Consider the following 17506-nt stretch of genomic DNA (forward strand, 5'->3'; position numbering starts at 1 on the left):
CAGGCTAAAAAAAAAAAATCAAAGATATAAATAAATAAATAATTCTGTTGACTTCCCTGCCTAACCACTTACCTAACTGGTTCTGGATAATGCTAGAGAGGTTGATTGCCATGTGCTCCTAGTCCATTTCCTGGGCATGAAGTAAAATCTGGAAGTAGCCAGCCCAACAGCCTGCCTGCTGCCTCCCACAAGTCCTTGAGTTGCCACCAGTGCAGTCAGCAAAAGATAAGCTTGCTGTGACTGCTAACTTGTCCAAACATTGAGGGAGGACTGTGAACTGCATACACAAATGTGGGACAACAGTGCTTTCACATGCTGTCTGGCAGCCCTAAAGAGGAAGGGCACCTGTTCATTGTTTTACAAGCAGGAATCATGTATCAATGTATGATATGGTAAAGAAGCCTGCAAAACACAAAATCCTCAGCTACAGAAAATGGTCTACTATCTACAGGGATTAGGTCTCTAATAAGGTAGGTAGCCTTCATTGCTATTGCTTCCCTCTCCTTCCTGCATGCTAGTGCCAACATGAAACATCTCCATCAGAGGTACCTGACATCCCTTTAAGAAGAAGAAGAAGAAGACATTGGATTTATATTCCGCTCAATCTCCTTTATCTCTCTCCCCCACAACAGACACCCTGTGAGGTGGGTGGGGCTGGAGAGGGCTCTCACAGCAGCTGCCCTTTCAAGGACAACCTCTGCCAGAGTTATGGCTGACCCAAGGCCATGCCAGCAGGTGCAAGTGGAGGAGTAGGGAATCAAACCTGCTTCTCCCAGATAAGAGTCCGCACACTTAATCACTACACCAAAACTGGAGTAAAGGAGTCATGGCAGGAAAAAAGCCAGAGGGTGTAGTGCACAGATTCTTCTCTGTGCTGGATGACAGCTGCATGGTACCATTCCCCTAGCACAGGGGTGGCCAAACTGTGGCTCAGGAGCCACATGTGGCTCTTTCACACATATTGTATGGCTCTCGAAGCCCCCACTGCCCCATTGGCTGGCAATGAGAAGGCGTTTGTATCTTTAAATCACTTCTCCAAGCCAAGCCAGCAAGCAGCTTGGAGAATTCATTTAAAGTTGCTTTCTTTCTACCTCTCCCTCCTCCATTTATTTCCTTCCTTCCTTCCAGCTCTCAAACATCTGACATTTATGTTTTGCGGCTCTCAAACATCTGATATATATTCTGTGTGGCTCTTACATTAAGCAAGTTTGGCCACCCCTGTCTTAGTTCATTTTTGGACTGACACTTTCTCTCCCTCCCCCCCCCTCCGCCCCGTGCGGGTCCTCACCTTGCCCACCTGCCCTCCATTTTCGCCTCACAACAACAACCCTGTGAGGTGGGGTCAGGGAGAGCGATTGGCCCAAGGTCATGCAGCCTGCTGCCATGGCAGGATGGAGCAGGGGTAGCCAAACTGTGGCTTGGGAGCCACATGTGGTTCTTTCACACATATTGTGTGGCTCTCAAAGCCCCCACCGCCTTATCAGCTAGCTTGGAGAAGGCATTTGTCTCTTCACATCACTTTGCCAAGCCAGCTGGCAGCTTGGAGAATGCATTTAAAGTTGCTTTCTTTCCACTTCTCCCCTCCCTTCTACCTCCCCATCTATTAGCCAGCCTGCCTTTCCTTCCTCCTTTCCCTTCCTTCCTGTCTTGCGGCTCTCAAACACCTGATGTTCATGTCTTGCGGCTCTCAAACATCTGACATTTATTCTATGTGGCTCTTACGTTAAGCAAGTTTGGCCACTCCTGCCCTAGCACCTCTTTCACCCTGAAAAAGCACTGCATGGTAGGGCTCATAACTCCTGTTTTGTTGAGATGCCCAAGGTCTCCCCCACAATTGATCCTTGCTCTATAGAGCTGGCACTTGGCAAAAATGTGGATCCTCCATCCTCTGCGGGTAATTTCAGATTGCACTCCCAGACTAGATGCTGTGGGTGTGCAAGCATTCTTGGCAGAAGGGCTCGGGGGAGCAGCAGAGAAAGACAGCAAGGGGAGAAAGGGTCAGCAGCTTCTGCTGTGGCTCACTCTCTTCCTTTGACTCCTCCAGGCTCTCCTCCTTCTACATTCCTGAAGGACTGCTGGGCTGTGCATGCAATGGAGAATCAGCACCAAAATTAGGCTCTTCCTCCAGTGCTTCAAATAGCCCATGAAACCATGGAGTGAGCTCCAGAGAGTCTGCTTTAAAGTTCTTAACCTCAAAGACTGTTCCTGCTTCTTTTCCTCCTTTGGCTGAATCTCAACATTATGCATGGGGTGGAGAGAGTTGATAAAGATAACATTTTTCTTCCTCTCCCATAATACTAGAACTCCAGGGCATCCACTGAAGTTGATGGGCAGTAGATTGAGGATGGACAAAAATAAATACTTCTTTACACAGAGAGTGATTAAAATGTGGAATTTGCTGTCAGAGAATATAGTGATGGCTTCAGGAATAAACAGTTTTTAAAAGGGATTAGATAGATTAATGGAGGATAGATCTATCAGTAGCTACTAGCCATGGTGACTGAGGGGAACTTCTGCATTCAGAGGCTTAGTGCACTAAAAATCCATTTAGTGCACTAAGCCTCTGAATCAGGAGGCAATATCAGGGGAAGGCTGGGCACTGTGTGAGATGCTGGACTAGACAGACACTGGTCTGATCCAGTGGCTCTTATGTTTTTAACAGATCCAGAAGCAGAAAGAATAGTAATATGTGTTGCAGTAGCACCCATGCCAGCACCACCTACCTTTACAGGGAGGACTGCAAATGGCACAACAGGAACAACCACTGGAAAACAGGGCCCTGCAAGGTTACGTCATCACCCTGCCAGGGACTGGGGTGGACTCCTCTTCCCACACTCTCTGCAGACCACAGGGGATGAAAACCCTCCCCTCCTGCTCTTCTCTGTAGCTTTCCCTGGGGGCTCTCCTTCTTTGGAGGTTTTTAAATGGAGGGTAGATGGCCACTTGACAGCAATGCTGATTCTGTGAACTTAGGCAGATCATGGAAAAGAGGGCATGAAGTGTTGTTTCAGTGTTTGGTTCTGACAGCCCCTTCTTGTGGCTCCCCTGGGAAATACTGATCACCACTTTGGGGTCAGGAAGCAATGTTCTCCAGGCCAGTTTGGCCAAGGATTCTGGAGTTTTTTGCCATCTTCTGGGCATGGAGCAGGGGCCACTGGGGGTGTGGAGGGGGTATTTCTGATTTTCCTGCATTGTGTCAAGGTTGGTCTAGATGATCCTGGAGGTCCCTTACAACTCTATAATTCTATTATTCTACTCCACAAAAGTTGGAAAACAAGTAAACCACTAACTGATGTAACTAGAAAAGCCAAAAAAAAAACCCAAGCAGGGAAAAAACAATGAAAAATGAGAAACAAGTTTCTCAAATGGGGGGGGGGCAGTAAAACAAATCAGAAATTAATCTGCTCACAGTACAAAACAACAACAACACAAAACATAATTAAAGCTATTCTAACCCGCATCCATATGTTGCCTTCCCTCACTACTTCTATCCTGGGGGGGAAGATAAAGGATAGGGTAGCTAGTAATGGTAAATTAAATAATTTAAATGAAATAAACTAGTTTGCCAAGAAGAGTCCAGCACATTCCAGGCAGTACCTAGCTATTCAAGCAAGGCATTTCTCCCAAGATGCAAGGGCAACAACAAGCCCAGCACACATAGAGTTCCAAATGGCCAAGACACTGGATGGCCATTTAAAATTTCCCTTCCCTCCAAGAAAGATTGCCTGATTAGCCAAAGCAGTTTGTCCTACTAGTCATGATTTGCAAGGAAAAATGCTGTTGGCTGAGGAATGGGAAGAAACATTTAAAAGGGGGGGAGGCCCCATTAAATTCATGACAATCGAACAACCCATCCAATGCTAGGTAAGTCAGATGACTTTTAAGGTCAGCAATATCCAACTGCAGATGCCTACTAACATTTGCTTATATTTGTCTTTTTAAGACAAAACAAACTGGATAATCTTTTAGAACAGGTATGTCCAACAGATAGATCGCGATCTACCAGTGGATCGCGGAGCGGTCAGAGGTACATCATCAGCCCCACTTAGTCTCATGGTTTGCTGATGATTGTTCAATGTGGTGGTATTTGATTATTGGTGCCAGTATGATGAATTCTTATTTTTACTTTTAGAACTGCATGTGTGGCTTTGGCTTCATCCAGAGGTCTTCAGTTCCTGTTGATCTTTAATACTTTGGGACAGTGACAGTTTTGGACCAGATTCAGCCAGTGTTATAGCACCCCAGACACTCCAGTATAATGAAGATGAGTGTTCCAAAGAAGAGCAAAACCTAGCACTTCCATGATGAATGGGAAAAGGATTACTTCTTCATCATGGTGAAAGACAAGTGTTGTTGTCTACTTTGTAATGCTGCTGTATCCTTGCCCAAAAAGGGTGATCCGGAGCGTCATTATAAGGCTCTGCATAGCAATAAGTTTGATGCTGATCTTCCACCCAAAAGTGAAATTCGTAAACTGAAGCTCAAAGAACTTAAATCTAAATTGGTTGCACAGCAACAGCTGATGGCGAAGTCAAGGTCACATTCGATCAATGCAACCATGGCATCCTTCAAGGTAAGCAACCTGATCGCAAAGAAATGCAAACCTTTCAATGAAAGAGAATTTGTAAAAGATTGTTTTCTTGAAGCAGCAGACAATCTTTTTGAAGGATTTAAGAACAAGGAAGAGCTCATAGCTGCTCTTCAAGATGTGCAATTGTCAAGAAATACCGTTGTGCAGCGAATAGAAAAGATGTGTGGAGACACAACTGAACAATTGTTGGAGGATGTTTCAGTTTGTGTTGCTTTGTCACTCCAACTGGATGAATCTACATATGTAAGAGACATAGCCCAGTTACTAGTCTTTATCCAGATGGTTTTTGAAGACTTCAGTGTTAAAGAAGAACTACTTGAAATGATTTCTTTAAAAGGAGGAACTATCGGTTAGGAAGTATTCAGCTCTTTCCATTCTTTTGTGACAAAGTGTAATCTTCCATTGCATAAACTTGTTTTCATCACTACTGATGGAGCAAGAGCAATGACAGGTGAGGTTAACAGTTTCATAGGCCTCTGTAGACAGCATGATGACTTTCCAGATTTCCTTTCTTACCACTGCATCATTCACCAGCAAGTTTTGGCAAGCAAGAGACTCAATGCAAAGACTGTCATGGACATCACTTTCAAAATTGTAAATTCATTCATGGAAGATCACTTCAAAGATGGCTTTTCAATCTTACTCCTGATGAAGGGGCAGCGGAAATCATTTTGCACACAGATATAAGGTGGCTAAGTAGGCACAAATTTCTGCAAAGATTTTGTGATTTGCTGAATGAAATAAGGTTTTTGAAGGAGAGGGGAGATGACAAAGCAGAGTTGGAAGATAAGGAGTGGTTATGTGATCTGGCATTTCTCGCTGACTTTACAGGCGAACTAAGTGATATGAACATTGAACTACAAGGTAAAAACAAATGCATTGGCAAGATGATGAGTACAGTTTCATCCTACAAGAGCAAATTTGAGCTAATGATGATTGACCTTGCAAACAACACTTTTGATCATTTTCCTATTATGCAGGATGATCTGGGACAATATCCAAATTTTGTTTTTCAGAACGAGAAGTATGTGACAGAAAACTGCTCTGTTATCCAGGAATTTGAAAAAAGTTTCTGTGACTTCCAAAGAATTGAAAAAGTTGTGGAGTACTTATCATACTCATTCAAAGCAGATATGGACATTAAGGAAACTGCAGCTGCTATCAGTAAAAATTACTCATTGAACAAGGCATCTCTTGAAAACGAAATAGTAACCCTTAAAAAATGACATTTTTCTCAAGACCCATGCTGAGCAAGAATCATTTTGGAAGCTAGTGCCTAGAGACAAATTTCCCAACTTGAGAAGATGCAGTGAAGCTGTACACTCCTGTTTTGGTTCAACTTATTTGTGTGAATCTGCATTTTCCCATCTGAAAATGACAAAGAGTACACAGCGTTCCAACATGACAGATGAACATCTCCAGGATTCCCTGAGATTGGCTCTCACACAATATTCACCCAACTTCAAAAAGCTGGTGGATGAAATGTAGGCTCAGACGTCTCACTAATTAGCAAGAGCGAAGTTTTAAAGATTGAGTAAGATCAGCCTGGATAAATACTTGACCTACATTTAACACAAATTACTCAATAAAAGTTAAAGAAAGTTATTAAGCCAGTTAAAGAAAGTTATAATAATAAAAATTTAAGAAAAACTGTTCGCAGTTCTTTCTGGATCTTCGTCTCTCTGTTTTGTTTTTGCTTATTTTGCTCACCAGTAAATGAAAGAAGGTACATTGTAAATGGGGGGGGGGGGGGGCGGTGGAACCCAACTCTGGTGGGTTAAAATCTAATTCAAAATTAATTTGAAACTCAATTTTCATGGTGGTAGATCACCAGCACTTTTGTCTGGAAAAAATAGATCATGACCTGTTCAGACATGCCTGTTTTAGAATATGCATTTTCTATGGCAATATAATATTTTATTTATTTATTTATTTTTCGTATTTATATCCCGCCCTCCCCGCCGAAGCAGGCTCATAATATAAGGAGGTATCTGATTAATTTAAAGAATTCATATATTTGCAAAAAAAATTACAATGCAGATCCTGTGAATTTAGGGGGAGATATTTGTGAATTTCCCTCATTGTGCAGGGGATTGGACTAGATGACCCTGGAAGTCCCTTCTAACTCTATGATTCTTTGATTATATGAAATACCAAAAAAAAGGATCAAAGGTTAGAATGATATACAGAACACATGCATACTTAGCCTACAAGTGATGTAAGTAGGGATGGAAGTGATATCAGGTGGAAAATTTAAATTTAAATTTACAGGATGTAGCATCATATCCTCACAGAATTCCCTGCCCTCTCTGGGTACAACCCCCAAATCTCCTGAGATTTCCCAGAATAGAGCTGGCAATCGTATTTTCACCTTACCTACTCTACAGAAACAGATTTCACTAATTTCTATTTTTTGCTATCTCGACTCCCTTGATCAGCTAACTCTTTTAACAAACTAATAATCACCTGAAGATTATTTTTTCCATTTATTTTCCCTTATGTCTTCTGTCTTGTTTTGCTACATTGTAAATCTTAGTCCAGTTTAATGAAAATTATAAATAATAATTATCATTTTTAATTACAGTGATCCACAAATAACATTTGAAGATCTTGACTGAGTGAAATCCTAAGAATAGTTTCCTAGAAGTAAGCCCCACTGAAAAGACCTAAGTAGGATTCTCAGTAGACCTGCTTAGCTTTGCTTTCATAGTAATATAGACCTTCCTTTCCTTTGACTCTTGTTACATTTTTCTAGTTCTTTCCCATTCCTAGCCAGAAGTACTGCCACCTACCTGTTCATTCCTGGCAAAAAGATGTCTTTCTATCCCTCAACATGCAACACCCAGAACCCTGGTCATCTGAATGATCCCTGCATACTGGATCCCTAACAGGTATTGAGTACTTGGATCCTAGCAAAATGCAGGCTCCTTAACATAGCAAATGGAAATGCAGAAAATTGCAAGAAATTTTAGAAGAAAAATCAGCTGGAGCAATACTGATCTCATGCAGTTTAACAGTATAAGATGTTAGGAGAAGAGTTTACAGAAAGATCAAAACATTCCACATCACACTCACTGTTACATTATCTGAAATAAAGATAAACTGGCTTATTTGTATAACATATTACTGCTTAAGTAAAAGCACATAATTTATCACAATTTCACAGATGATACAATTGTTGTTTGTTTCTAATATACATTTCATGCATCTCTGTGATGACATATCAACCACTGAAGAACATTACACATTCCTAATTACTTTATGTTTTAGTTGGGGGAGTTCTCTCACCCCACCAAATAGGAAGATGACATCTTATTCCCATTTATGTCATTATATAAAGCTTCTAATCCACCTGGGAAGCCTGATCAATTACTTTCAGGGCCAAATGAAGAATATAACAAAATAATAAATGAAATATGGCAAAGCCTCTGGCCTGATATTATTCCAACTGAATTATTTCAAAATAATAAGGGTTGGTGATGTCTATTGTTAATGTCTATATTCACTGTCATTAACCAGGCAGATAAAATCTCCCTTTATTGAAAAAAGGCAATTATAGTTCCTGTTTTTAAAAAAGGCAAGAAAAATGACCCTAGTAATTATTGTCCTTTTTGTTGCCTATGGTAGGAAAAATTTACACTGTTTTTTTGTTATACTGACTGAAGGCTTGGGTTTGATCTGAAAAAATAATTGGTCATGAGCAGGCTGGGTTTCTGGAAAGGAAGTCTACTTCTTGAACATTGTATGATGGAGAAGGAGGAGGAGATTGGATTTATACTCCACCCTTCACTCGGAATCTCAGTGTGGCTTACAATCTCCTTTCCCTTCCCCTCCCAACAACAGACATCCTGTAAGTAGGAGGGCTGAGAGAGTTCTCTGAGAACTGCTCTTGAGAGGAACAGCTCTGAGAGAATTATGATTGACCCAAGATACAGTCGGAGGAGTGGGGAATCAAACTCAGTTCTCCCAGACTGGAGTCCATTCACTTAACCACTACACCAAACTGGCTCTCTATTGCATCATTTGATGACAATATACATCTGTCTCAGGTGGATGATTAAATTGGTCTGCATCTGTAGGTGATTGTATCAATCTTTATTAATCTGCATGTGGCCTTTGATAGTACTTCTAGAGACTGTTTATAGCAAAAACTGGAAAGGCTTTCAATAGTTGGTAGACTATTATGGTTGATATGAATTCTAGACAAGCCGTCTTTTGGGCAAGTATGGTGTAGCACTGAAGGTCATTTAACTAATCTGTTCCCTTTACAGAAAGGGATTAAGCAGGGATGTCTTTGAGCTCCCTTTCTATTCAACTTGTATCTTCAAGACAAGGTGCAAATGTTGAACAAATTTTTCATTATTCCATGCTGGCACCCATTCTGGTTTATATCTTGCTTTACGCCGATGACACCCATTTTGTTAGCAAAAACTCCTATAGGATTGTGTTGTCTAATGAAGGCCTTCTCTATCTATTGCAAAGCAACAGGACTGGTGATTAATTATATTAAGTCTAAGGTGATGGGCATCTCCAAATATAGGTCTTGGAGAGTTTTGAATTGGCATATAGGTGGGAACCTATCAAGAAAGTTAGTAATTCTTGATATTCAGGAGTAATTTTTCATGAAGATATAAATTGGTCATATCTTCTTAAGAGACACATACATCAAAGCTTTAATAGCAATGAAGGTGATTTTCTGATTTTTTTACATAAAAGGAGCACAATTTGTCCCCACAGCTATAACAATATTTAATAGTAAAACTGGGTCAGTTTCTTTATGGAGCCTCTATTTGTGTGGAGGCTGTTGGAGAACAAATAGATAAACTTTTATTGCAGTTTTTGTGTTGGATAACAGGGGTAGGGATGGGCATGAATTGTGTGATTGGGACTCAGGACACGACATTCAGCACACATGTAGTCTCCAAATAAATCTCCAAGCTTTGGGGTGTAGCTTGGGGTGTTCAGAAAAACAAAACCAACCCAGATTAAACCCAATATGGACCTGGTAAACAACACTGGAGGCAGTGTTTTCCAGCCTTGGAAACACCAACATGGGCCCTCCCAAGCTTGGTGGGCACTGCTGCCTGCCAATAACAGAGCTCCCATATGTCACAACGGGACTCAGATGAACATGTTCTTTGTTAGATATTGATTGAAGTCTGAAAGGGAGAGCATAGCTGAATGAAGAGTTTTGCTGGGCATCAAGGGGACTGCACTCAGTTGGGAGAGATGGGGCAGCTCACAACGCATCTAAGTCCAGGCCCCTGACTGTATCCTCAGTTGCAGAAAGGGCTGGTGGTCATGTTGGTCCCAGTCAAGAACCATTCCCTCTCACTTGGCCCACTGGCAAGGTAACTGCTGTCTGCTGGCACAGGGCAATTCTTCTGTGGTGTCACTGCAGTCACTGATGACTGTTTCTCTGTCACTGCACCAGCAAGCTGCAGCTGGGGGGGAGACAACATACACACCATACAGGAGAATCTGGGAGGACTGTCCTTAGTTTCAGGCAGGGACCCAGATCCAGCAGTGCTTTTGCTGTCATGGGTGCTGGGGGCCCTGCAGAAGAAGCCGAGCCTGCAGAAGAAACTGTGCCCCTGCCACCTGCACCAGTGCCCCTGCCTCCTGCTGGAGAAGATCCAAGCCCCCCTGCCTCGCCCTCTCGGGTGGCTCGTGTGCATGACCGCCTTCGTCAGGACCTCAGGGATCGGAGGAGGGTGGCACGCTCACAAGCAAGACGCTCCCTGAGCCCTGAGTTTTGAAAGGATTTTGGCCCTTCTAGGAGTGAGGGTGCTTGAGTCCCAGCAGGATCCTGGCTGCCCTCTGAGTCAGCAATTAGCCCAAATGGGCAACAGACAGCAGAGGGCTATATAGCTGTAGGCTTTGAGAGAAGACTTTGTGGAAGCAACTAGTCATCTACCTGACATCCTAGCATCCACTTCGGCTTTTGACTTTGGACCTCCTGACCTTGGCTTGACTTCTGGACCCCCTGACTACAGCTTCTGAACCTCTGACCTACGATACCTGGACGACGATTTGGCTTTGGCACCTTGGACACTCTTGCTCACCGGTTACAGACCTTGGGCTGCCCCTGGACTTCGCCTGGCCTGGCCCCAGCTCGTGACATTTGCATTGTTGGCAAAACCACACACACTGAGGTGTCTGCTGTGGATCCAAGTGGTTGCATCCTTCTGGATGGAAGCCAGAGTCTGCATGGGGTGCACAACATACAGAGTGAAGGAGAACTCTGTGGCTTTCTAGCTCCTTGTGTCATGTGGTTCTGAATCCAGAGCCATCCATCCCCTTTCACCCCTACTGCTGGCAAAGTGAGTGTATGGTCATTCCTTCCAAGGAGCTTGTAGTAGATCACAGATTTGAGACTCTGGCACCACCGCTCAATATTAGCTGCAAGACAGAGTCCTGGTGGAGAGCACAAAATAGAGAATTTGGGAATCCGAGAAGGGATTCCCTTTTCTGCCTTGGAGGCCTGAGTGCAGGCTGCGATGTGAAGGTTTTGACTAAAAATACACTTCCCAACAGCAGAGTGGTTATCTGTATTATTTTTAAAGGACAGATATAAAAGCCCTTGTCTAAGATTGATCAAGGCATGACTGCAACTAGTGGAGATATCCATAGCTAATTCTGATAGCTTACGGATGACAGCTAGCTTCATGAACTCTTATAATAAAGAGCCTTTATGAATTAGATTTCCTAAGTACTAGAAGGATATCCTGTAGAGTATGTTCTCCATTATACAGGTCTTTCCCTATCAAAGTCCTTGCCATTATATTTTGAGTTTTTGACAGCAATCAAATGTGGGGGACTATTTATGTTGGCTTGACTGAATGTTGTCCCTTTGGAAGAAATTACAGGCCATCAGGGGAGGATTCCCTTCATAGGTTTTGAAACCGCAGAACAAGAAAGACTGATAGTCTAGAACATTATTTGAATGTGCCCTGTTTATTTCAATCAGATAGCACTGGACTTTTTATACATGATACAGCGATGTTACCTTCTTCACGATACTAAATTACTGGCTGGAACAGAAGTTAAAACTAGACTGGCAGTTGTAAAGTTTTTGTCAATCATTGTTAAACATAAAAATAGTAGGGTTAATATTTAGTTGGTTTTCATTATTCTGGCCTATCAGTGTGAACCCTTCAGAACCATTGGGCTATAAGAATGGATTCATTAAAGGAAGTTGGAGGGGTCACGGATTTCAGTACTGACCCCATTGTACACTATTGTATGTCACCAGTACAATTATTGTCCCTTGCTGGACAAAGAAGCAGTACAATTATTGTCCCTCGCTGGACAAAGAAATACAATCTGCAGCAGATATGAATTATTCAAATTAAATAGCTAGATAGGTTGGGGCTTTCATCACACTTAGAAGGACATTATGCTGACAACTTCAAAACAGTTACATTAATGAATACATTCTATGCATAAGAAACTCAGAAAAAGAACCCTCATCAGAAGGTATTCCATATCTGACATTTTTACTTCCCACTGAGTTATCCAAAAGTTTGGTAACTGTTCTAAAACATTCACCAGCGCAAATAAAAATTGTAGAAAGTTTCTCTTACCTTTTCCATAAAAGAATTTTCTGTAGTAATATGCACCAAGATCAATATGTTCGATGATATACCGTTTTACTTTCTCTCTATGAATTGGCTGATTCTCCCTAGGTACTTCCAATACAGAAACACCAGCATTTGTGCAGTGAGAACTTAGGGAAGACTCAAAGGAGCAACTTTCTCCTGAAGAAAAAGATGCTGAGTTTGCCCTAGAGAGCGCAATCCTCCTATCACCTTCCCCACCAGTTTCATTTCGGAAATAAGAACAACTCAGTACTAGGTCATTACTTTTTCCATCACCTTCATCAGCATCTAAGTTCTCTTTTGAATTGAGATCCTCTTTACTCCCCAAGGGAGAGTCACAGCTTCCAATCTGCCCAGCTGCCACTGTGGTTTGTGATGCAGCTGAAGCTCCAGTGGTTATATTTTTTCTTTTCCCCACATTTATCCTGGTAACCATTGCTTCATTAATGTTAAACAAAATGCTCTGAACATCATAATGTGCAAAACATTTCTGACAATTCCAAGGATGAACATTCTTCTCCAATCCCTTATCCTCTAATTCAGACTGGAATTTAAGAGTTTCATGTTCGCTCTTAGCAGTTCTCAGTTTTCTAAAAAGAGATGTTTCTACAGATTCAGACTTCATCCGCCATTTGAAAGGTTTGTCTCGATCTCTACCAATAAGCAGGGCACTATCCATGTAGTCCAGTCCAGAAATTCTGACAAATTCTCCTCTGGAAATCTGTGCTGCAGCATGGAGACTTGGAGAAATTGCTGTGTCACACTGAAAAAATTCAGAAAATCCAAATGGCACGTGTGTTTTATGTTCAAAGTTTTCTACTCTGTAGCCTCGGAGCATTGCAAAAAAATTCTCTCCAGACAAACCTTGTCGGTCAATTGATGAAGTGCTTCCATATTCCCTATGAAGTGATGCTCCTGTATTTGGGTTGACAGCATTCTGATCTAGTACATCCTCAGTATCAATATCACTGATAGTAACATCACTGTTGCTTCTCTGCCTTATTGGGTGCAGACCTCTATGTGGAGAATGAACAAAAATGTCTCCTAATGTATACTTGGACTCCGCAAATTCTAAATCAAGGTGTTCTTTTTGTTCCCCTTCACCCTGATCACCATTTACAGATCCAACACTCTCGTAACTTGTTTGAGGCCTACTATCCCATGTAGCTTTGTTTAGTTCCTTGACATAATCTTTTTTAGGTGGCCATTCAGATACTCTGGCTCGGACACCCATTTTAGGCACAGCTGGGGTACCATTAGCAGGACTGCTGTTTTCACCTTTGCTAGTTGCACTTAAAGAAACAGGAGGGGGGCCCATGTTGCCATTCAGAGCTTTAAATTTTCTGGCAAAGTAGTCATCAGACTGCATACCTCTTGCAGATTCCTTGAACTTTGAGGAGGCTCTGCTAAGTTTGTGCTTTTCTTCCTGTGAAGACTTCTGATCACTCATATCCACACAGTAAAAACAGAGCCCCAAGCCTTATGCTCAAAACAAGTGAGGCTTATGGAACATTTCCATTAACTGTAAAATGACAAAAAAACCACAAAGCATATTTCTAAAAACCTTTCAGGTTGCTGTTCCAGAAGATATTTTGTTGGAAGTCATTTTTGACTCTGTTTTATATCTTCAGATCAAAAAAACAAGTCTGATATCCATTAACTTTTATTCCATGAATCTGTGTACCAAAAGAGAGAGAGAAGAAAACTGTCAACACTTTCTCCATGCAAAATGTCAAATACAAAGTCTAAAATGAGTCTACAGCACAGTCATTGTCATGGCTGTAAACACAAGAACATTTCCAAACTAATATGATTGCATATATTTTAAAATTATTGAAAGGCATAAATAAATTATCTTTTATTTCCAAAAGCTACAATATTTATTGGTTCTTTTTTAGTCATAGTAGGCTGTCATCTGACAGGGTTTTGTTGTTGTTTGTTGGAGCAGTGAGTGGTCACGACCCTTTACACTGGGCTTCAATTATTTTTTTTTAATTATTACATTCCAGAATACATCTCATCCCCGCCCTGCAGCTCAACCCCAACCCTCACCAGTGGCCAGGAAGCATCCAGGTATTAGCTGGCTATCTCCTGCGATTGCAACTGATCTCCAGGTGACAGAGATCAGTTCACCTGGAGAAATTGGCTGCTTTGGATGGCAGACTATATGGTATATACCCCACTGAAGTCTCTCCCCCTCACTAAACCCCACTCTTATCAGGATCCACCCCCCCACACACAAACCAGTTTCTCAACCTGGAGCTGGCAACCCTACATAAACCCATAGTATGAGTTTATTTTTGTTACCATCCATTATGATAAAATTTACTATTTATTGGCACCTACTATTTTTATGAAAGTTAGAATTATATCAGAACAGGCCTCATGTTGAGGAGGACAGAGAAGCAGAGCTCCGGAACCTCTAAATTTTATTGTATTCTTCCCCGCACCCCCAAAAAACTTGCTTCTGGGCTCCATTGTTCAAACCCCCTGGGAGAATTTTGCTGAACTCTAAGATTTGACAAACTTTCTAATATTTTTCCCCACAAAAAATGAGAAAATAACCAAAGCATATAAAGCAGACAGATGGACATCTTCATCATGCCACAGTAGCCACATAGGAGAAAGTAGTAAGGTCTTATTCCAACATTTATAATTCAAGAAGCATTTTAAGGTAGATGCTGAGATGATATAATTTAGTACACTTTCTGGTGATGTCAGGAATGTGTGGCATATGCAAATGAGTTATGCAAATGAGTTGCACTAATGAGCTCTGGCACCTCTTTTTCTATGAAATTATCCCTGCCAGAACAAATCTTAAACTATATAAAGCCTTCTCTGTAGTAGGGACACTTTTACATTTCTGGGATTCTAACACAGAGAGAAACAGAGAGAGATTTCTGAGATTTTGATAGTTTAACTCTTCCCTTTATTTACTTATGGATTTACTGTAGATTACTAATTTGTTACTGGTAATTGTTTTAGATTTATTTGAGTTATATTGCTGATTTGCTACATTTAAATTAATATTGGGATGTTTCTTGAAAGCTGCTATGGTTGAGGGGTGAAATATATATTTAAATAAATGCATGTTGTACATTTATTAAAGTATTTATTCTAAACACTACATTAATGAACATTTTTGAACCTTAAATATAAGGTGATCTTTAAATTAATCAGAATACTGTTAAATTATTATTTAGCGTTCATGTGGATCCCCACCCCAATGGAAAACCTCTGCATTCAAGGGGGAAATCTGCAAAACATGACACTGTGTTCATTTCATGCATGAAATGTGCCATTTCTGAGGCTTTCCTCTTTAAACAAGATTTAAAATAAACATATTTTAATCTGTCCAAAAGGTAATCCATGGAGTGGCTACAAGAGAGTATCCATATCGACATTCCCTCTCTCGTCAGCATAGGGACAGGTGACAGAGCTAAATTCCACTTTCAAAATGGCACACACTTGTAGAAAGAGAAAATGAGGGGAAGGGAAGGTTTTAGGGCCATGAAGAAAGTGGAAGAGACTGCCAGGGTTAGCGGCAGCAATGTGTCAGTTGAATGGATGCCACTACCACTCTGCTGGCTGCTACTGCCATGCTGGGGCTGTGACAGACTCAGGAACTTAGCCTGAGAGTTGGGGAACAGACTTGCAGTTATTGGCTGGAACGTTGCCCTAGCAATAAAAAAGTAACAGTATGAGGTCTGCTTAGCAGTGGAACACCTCAGTGGAACACCTCTTAGCTGAGGAGTCTTCGAGTTAGGTCTTCAGAGAAGGAGTCTGAAGGGAAGAATGTGGGCTTAGGCCGATCAGTTGTAAAGGCAACTGGATAAGGGGACTGAGAGCAGCCAGAGAGGCTGGGCTCCTTGTGGGAGACAGAGCTAGGTAGTCTCTGTCTGAAAGAGAGAGTTTTCAGGCAGTTTGAAACTCTCTGAGGGAGATTTTGCCAGCACATCAGGCAATCTCCGTGTACAAACTAGATCACACAAAGACACACTGAAGGGAACTGGATTCTGGTGGTCAGCAAGGTTACCCAAGACTCAGACCAGCAGACTAGCTGTGGGACTGAGATGCATCAGTATTGAGGGGTGCAAGTCCTGGAAGTTAGCTAGTGGAGTGTCTGTGAGCGAGAATATACTGGCACCAGTCAGGAGTTCTATATGTGTGTGTGAGGAGTGATTGTAGTTTGTTATTTTTATGATTTAAGTAGCCAGAGAACAGGGCTATTACAACTGAACTATCAGCATTCTGAGTGCCCAGAAGGCACGGTCTGCCTGAAGAAGAATTCTTATTGGCAGATTTAAAGATCTTCTGCCAGATATTTATTTTACCTCAGCCTGATAAAATCTCTGCATTCAGTATCTGATTATTTGCCATCCACCTGCCTGTCAACTGATTCTTTGTTATCGATTAGTTCTAATCAGTATTACTTTTATCCCCCTCCCTTGCCTTCTGTTATCTAATAAATATTTTTGTGGTTTTTGAATTTTAAAACAGTCTGGTGCCTAATTTTGAGAAGTCTGACAGGATTTCTGTGAGTGTGACTGAGGGACTGAGGGAAGGTGACTGCGAGAAATTTAAAGTGGTCGCCCTCAGTGGTGGGATTCAGCCGGTTCGCACCGGTTCTGCCGAACCGATACCTAATGTGCTATTGGTTCGGCAGAACCGTTTGTTGGCCGGCTCCGTGGCGTTCAAACGAGCGTGCAGATGCAGTCCGAGTCCTCCGTTACAGACTCGGCCCAACCGACAAGCGCCTCAGGCAGAGGAGAGGGAAAGCGAGAGCCGGAACAAAAGCCAAAAAGTACACCCGCTTCTGCCCGCCGCTGTTCCTCAGACCTTGGCGCTCCGCCTAGCCTGTCTTTCCATGGCGGAGACGGTTCCCTTTGCTCGCAATAGGGATGCTTTCGCCGGGCTTCGCTTCCTCCGGCCTGCCTGGCAGAAGGTGACTGGCTGCCTTTGTAGTTGGGGTGGAATGCGGAAATGTTCAAGCGCTATGTCAAACTTTTTTGAAACGGTCAAGTCACATTCAGCCAGCGTGGGAGACCGAGGGAGGGGGAAGTGGAGGTGAGGCGGGGGGGAACTCGGCCGCTGCCACCGCGGCTGCTGTGGCTTCCAGACTGAGCCCAGGAGCCGAGGGAGCAAGAGAGAGAACGGGGACTTGGAGAGGAGAAGCAGTCAAGGCTGCAAGAAGCGGCGGCCTCCAGGCAGGCAGCGTGGAGAATGGGCGCAAAAGCCCGGCACGCTGGGGAGAAGACGGGGGGGGAAGCCGCTCTTTGCAAGGCTTTGATCAGCCCCGGCATCATTAGCACAA

At 42.4% G+C, this 17506-nt stretch overlaps 1 protein-coding gene across 4 annotated transcripts in view; it reads right to left on the reverse strand.

Annotated features, from left to right (window-relative positions):
* Positions 1-17506, reverse strand: part of SIPA1L2 (signal induced proliferation associated 1 like 2) — a 206822-nt gene that overhangs the window by 125415 nt on the left and 63901 nt on the right. For all 4 annotated transcript variants that reach the window (XM_060242967.1, XM_060242960.1, XM_060242953.1 and 1 more), the window contains exon 2: positions 12178-13868. In XM_060242967.1, the coding sequence (XP_060098950.1) occupies positions 12178-13642 (1465 nt within the window). In that variant the 5' untranslated portion in view covers positions 13643-13868. The remainder of the gene's footprint in view (positions 1-12177; positions 13869-17506) is intronic.

This window comes from Heteronotia binoei, chromosome 1, assembly GCF_032191835.1.
Source record: "Heteronotia binoei isolate CCM8104 ecotype False Entrance Well chromosome 1, APGP_CSIRO_Hbin_v1, whole genome shotgun sequence".
NCBI classification, from domain to species: Eukaryota; Metazoa; Chordata; class Lepidosauria; order Squamata; family Gekkonidae; genus Heteronotia; species Heteronotia binoei.